Genomic DNA, 5,874 nt, shown 5'->3' on the forward strand with positions numbered 1-5,874 from the left:
TTGTATAACTACTTTCAGGTCATTAAGATGACACTTTCGCCAATGAGGTTCAGTATGCCTAAGGACTAGGATACCATCGTGATGCACCACCGCTTCCTGAGTTGGGCATATTTATACGAGAAGCATCTCACCACCATCTAGGTGGATGAGGGTCCGGGGCAATGGATACCCACAGGTTCTTGGCATGGTTCATCCGGAATGGAGATATGCTGATCGGTCCTCTACAAGGTTTTGACAAGCCGTCTAGTGGGGGCCCTCGGGATGCTGACTGGGATCCCAAGGAGCTGGACCCTCCTGACGGCGCAGTGGAGAATCCTGGCCCCGCATCACCAGCGATTGACCCGTATGACTCCAGCTCTGAATCAACGAGGTTTGAGTCCTCTTGGATCCAAGTGATTGTAGTGTCGAGCCCGAGGGTTCTTTTTGTGTATAATTGGGTTAGCTTAGACTAGTTTCTTTTTTGTCTGGCTTAGATGATGGATTGGCCCCTCTATTGGGCTTGTAAATCGGAATCGATCTTCTGTAGGTTAATCCAATATAAAAATGTAAAAGTGCATATATTTGAGTAGATGTTGTGTTTCTGATGTTCATCTCACTATCCTTGTTTTCTTGCTTGATTGTTTGTTGATGGGGAGATGGTTCATTTTCTGCTTGCGCATAATGAAAGATTAAAATGAAGGGTCGGTGACGCATTCTGGGACATCGCAAATTTTTAGTAGACCACCGAGAATGTGCACGCGCTCGAGGTTCGGGACGTGACAACAGCTGCTAGAACTTTTCTAATGAAGAAAATATATTCTTTTTGCGCAGTTTTGTTTGTTACCCTATAGATGTGGAGTAGGTGGACTTTGTCCCACTCTCACCCATTTCACATTCTCACTATTTTCTCTAAGAAGGCTTGGAAAAACCTCATTTTCATCATTTCTCTATAGATTCAATTGGAGAAATTTGTCAATAATATGATAAACTAGTATCATAGAAATTTATAGACACGGATATATTAGAATGATTGTTTTTGTTTGACATAGAATCGTCCGTTCTTTGGACAACTTACACAAGAGTGGCCAAGTTATTTAGAAAGTCACTTCCAGCACTATTATAATCACTTTTTCGAGTTACTGATGGACATTAGGGCTAATCAATTTGACAGATCTACAAAACTTTTTCTTGGCTTTATCCTCTGGGCATAAAAAGGACACGCCTTTAAGCCAAAAACTCCTAAAAATTTCTACAAAATATGACGATCCAAAAAATTAAACTTATGTGACAAAAATAAATCTTTGATTTAATATCCATTTCTAAGCTCATAAATTACTCTTCTCACTCAGTTTCGCTTCTGCCATGTTAGAAGATTCCAAGTTCATTCAAGGACGTTAGAGAGAGATGTCTTTATTGAATGAAAGCCATGGAATCCACAAGAAGTGACTTCTTAAGCATGAATGCGCAAATTTGAAGAACAAACAACTAACGTGGGTTCCGAGTAATGTCAAATTCCAACAAAATCTTCCGTCCCAGAAAATAATAATAATAAATAAATGCTCTTTCCACCTTCAAGAAGAAAAACAGGTACCAGGGGACGCTCTTCTAGAGCTTCAGGTTTAGACTTGTTTAAGGAACGCATTCAATACACACACATACACACACAGACACACACACACACATATATGGATTCAAGGTTGATTTATAAAATTGATATATCAAGTAATGTAAACTTTTATAGGCTATTCAATATTGCACTACCAATTTGATGACTACGTATATAATGTTTGCCATATCACTTGATATATTAAATTCTTAGACTATTTCTAATTATAATAGAATTAATCTTTGCTGTATTGATGATGCTTTTTTATTAAGATTACAAAATCGGTATACTACGGTTTTGTTTATTTGAATTTGTAAAGAGAAAGTAATTTTTTCACTTTCCTACTGAAATATAAACATATTAACGTGTCAATATTTACATATCATTAAAATTTCCGGCGTTTAAAATTCAAAATAAAAAGTCACAATACACGGGCTGCAAAATTGGATATAAGTGATGAATAGACTGAAAATGAGGTATTAAACATGGTGCGCTGGTCAAAGGAGAAAGCAACGACCGATCTTTGTCATGATTCGTACATATGGCCGGCTGCTGCTGAAATGTTTGAAATTTAGTGGTTGCGAGGTTAAACAAATGAAGAAAGTTAATCATCCCATTTGACCATTTATCCGTATTAAACAATAGATTTGGATTGTTCTAATAATAATTTAATACAAAGTGGGAGGAGACGTCATTATGCACCGATGTATATTGACCTCTTGTCAACATATTGCTTTGACTTCTTGACTTGAATTGAGTTTCTTAGAAGCAAATTTTAAGTTAATCATCTTTGAGACATCAACTCAGCCAACTTTTGCTTCAACGGAGATATTTCTCATTGGCTCACCATGAATAATCTCCTTCTCATTTTCTGATAAAAACAGAACGAGATTAAATTTCTTGCATAACAGAAAGATGACACAATCTCTTACACCTAACGAAAAGGAGAACAATTGAAAAATCGATCTTAATCTTCATTATCTGGCTTTGGCAATTTATTTTCGCGATCGATTTCTAGCAGTTGATGCACTATTGAATCCATGGTTGGTCTCTTGTTCCGGTCCTCCTCCACACATGACACACCAATCTCAACTAGCATTCTTGCCTGCTTCCTGCTATATTTTCCTTTCAATCTCCTGTCTACCAAATCCTCTATCCCAAAATCCTCGCCACGTTGAATCCTCCTCTTAATCTCCCGGATGAAGACTGTCAGCTCGGCTTCCTGCTCCTCGTTCTCCTCTTTCTTCACGACCCAACTTGAGAGCCGAATCCCCTTCACTATCTCCAGGACCATCACCCCGTAACTGTACACATCGACCTTGGCGGTGATCGGGAGGTTCAGGGCCCACTCAGGCGCCATGTAGCCCTTCGTGCCCCTTATGCGCGAGAACTGCGAATTCGCGCCATCCCTCTGGAGCAGTTTCGCCAATCCAAAGTCCGCGATCTTGGGCTCGAATGTCTCATCCAAGAGGATATTCTCGGGCTTCACGTCGCAGTGGATGACCCACTCGAGGCACTCGTGGTGCAGGTAGGCCAGCCCTTTGGCGGTGCCGAGCGTGATCTTGAACCGATCCCTCCACTCGATGTAGTCCCCCGAGAACAAGTTCTTGTCCAGGGACTGATTCTCCACGTACTCGTAGACCAAGAGCTTGTGCTTGCCCTCACAACAGAACCCCCACATCCTCACCAGGTTCATGTGATGTATCTTCCCAATTGTACTGACTTCAGCCCAGAAGACCTCCTCCTCATGGTACACATCTCCGAGTCTCTTCACGGCCACGACCCTTTGGTCCGCTAAGACACCCTTGTATACTGATCCTGACGCTCCTCTCCCTATCTCTACCTTGAAGTTCTGGGTCGCACTCTTGAGTTCCTCATAGCTGAACCTCCTGAACTGGCTTGTTATTGCACGGTATCCGTCTTCCAATGTGCTCTGCACATCACGCTTTCTGAAAAGGATCCACCAGCCTGAGAAAAAGATAAGGATCTCGACTGCCCCAATTGCAGATGCGAACCAGTAGAGGTAGGCCCATCTCACCCTCTTGCTTATAGTGTCATACATGGTCGGTGAACCTATCATTAATTGGTCTCTGGCCTCGGAGCAATCTGGATCACTGCTGTTGCGAATCTGCTCCAAGGATGCCTCCATGGAGATGGGCAGCTTCAGATGTAAAGTTCCGGGAAAAGACGGTTGCTTGTAGCCGCTGAAGAGAAACCTCTTCCCGAAACACCATCTTTGCGATTCCCGGTAGCTGAACCCCAAGCAGCTGCAGTCATCCAAACAAGCCTGCCTGCAGAAATTGAACGAGGCGCTGTTGTTGTAGATGGCATCGAACCCATAATAGTCCGTGTTGGGAAGCGCCAAGAACTTCACGTCCTGAGACTTGGAGCAGGTGAAATTGAACTTGGGCTTGCAACCTTTGTCCCAGTCAGTAGGCTCGCTCATCTCATAACCAGGAGGGCATGTGCACTTGGGCTCAGGTGTGTACACACAAATCCCATTCCTCCCACATACTCCGTGCACATTGCACAATCCCGGAAGTGCCTGCCATGTCACCACCCACGTCCCAGACTGCTTGTCCAAGCTGTAGAGCCTCAGGTTCCCGTCCTGGTCCATTGTCAGCCGCCTTTTGATCCCATGGCCTCGGTCGGAAGCATTGAATTGAAACTGGTCGCTTGATTGAAAATGGCCTGTGTCGTCAAGGACTGCGATCCGGCTACTGTTGTAATTTGTTCTCCCGTTCTGGAACATGAGGAGGTCCGGGTTAGGCCAATAGAGGCTGGATATGTCCAGTCCGTCATACATCAATCTCAGCACATTGTCATTGTCGAAATATAGGTTGAAATAGCCAGAGTAAAAGACTCCTCCTTTTAGAGATGACACCAATTTCTTGCTCTTAGTGAGGAGCTGGTTTGGCAGCAGAGTATCAGTTGGATAATCAAAGCTTTGCCATAGAATTGTCCTATCAGGACTTCTCAGCACAAGATTACCCGAATTCAAGAGCTCGAGTGAATGGGCATCGGTAGAAGTCGTGTTGGTCTGCCAGACCACAGAACCATCCACATCGGTCAGGACCAACGAGCCAGTGCCCTGGAGCGTGAACTTAGAACCTTGGCCATTCACGGGCTTGTCTCGGTTGGCTGTCCAAACGACGGTCCTGTCCTGGGAGTTGGTGAACCAGATTGAGAGCCAGTAAGCATTGCCTCCAAGGCCATAGAAGCCGCATGTGAAGGTCTTATCTGGGGATGTTAGAGTGTCTGAGTCATGTTCTTCAACTGATATAGAAGAGCCTCTATGCAAAACGTTCGAGCTTGCAAACGTAAAACATGTGGAAAAGATCATAAGTGGGAAGAGAGAAAAGCTTGAAATGGTGATGGTTTTGTGGTTCATCACTGCAGTTTTAGGAAACAAATGGACAGAGAGAATGAAGAGCACGATTACAAACCCAAATATATATATAAATTTCGATGACTTGCCCGAACTGAACGTCTTTCTTAGATTTAGAAAAATGATATCTGTGACAACTTGGGCTGCATACTTTTCTTTTGATAGTTGATATAATATAAATGAACGGCATTGCGGAGTCAAATATATCCCGTGAAAGGCCAAATAAGAGGAGATAAGTAGAAATTTTGGTCCACACGGTTTATTTTGATTGACCGTGGGTCAACATCTGTCGACGAAGAAAATCATCATCGTGACATGGCTTCTGGTCAGATAAACCACTGTTGGAATAATTTCCTTGCTTACAATTTTTTTTTTTTCAAAAGCCTCAAATATTTCACATCAACTTATATCTGGGGGTATGCGGGAGATTTTGTGGAACCTATAGACCATGTACAACCGCATGATCGGGTAGGTTCCATAGTACGTATTAGAGTTTATAAGGGAGGTTTGAGATTTCAAAATTTTGGAACAGGCGAGTATAGATAGGTGCCAGGCTATACCCTACATAGAGTATTTATAGGAAGGTATTGATTTACCCTGTATAATTATTCTTAAATTAAAAATGTCTTCTTGACATTCTCTTTTCTTTTCAAACTTTTCAAACTTTTCACATTTATAAATGTGAAAATCCTAGTTGATAAGCACTTTTTATTATTATTATATATACCGAGGAACCGTCGGAGCCTCCTTTCGCTTATGTTATTCTTGGTCACATGACCTGCTGGTGCCATCACTTTTCAATCCCATCAAAAAGATAAATCTCTAACTTCATTTCATCCTTCCTCTCTCTATGACAGGCTTGGCTACGTCCGCTGAAAACTTTTAGTTCATGCTTTAAGTA

General features: G+C 42.4%; 1 protein-coding gene across 1 annotated transcript; it reads right to left on the reverse strand.

Annotated features, from left to right (window-relative positions):
* Positions 1-2,482: 2,482 nt before the first annotated feature.
* Positions 2,483-5,073, reverse strand: LOC120289489 (putative receptor protein kinase ZmPK1). The gene has a single exon (XM_039304436.1). The coding sequence runs from the start codon at positions 4,974-4,976 to the stop codon at positions 2,553-2,555; it is 2,424 nt and encodes an 807-aa protein (XP_039160370.1). The 5' UTR covers positions 4,977-5,073; the 3' UTR covers positions 2,483-2,552.
* Positions 5,074-5,874: the final 801 nt, after the last annotated feature.

Source organism: Eucalyptus grandis, chromosome 11 (genome assembly GCF_016545825.1).
Source record: "Eucalyptus grandis isolate ANBG69807.140 chromosome 11, ASM1654582v1, whole genome shotgun sequence".
NCBI lineage: Eukaryota > Viridiplantae > Streptophyta > Magnoliopsida > Myrtales > Myrtaceae > Eucalyptus > Eucalyptus grandis.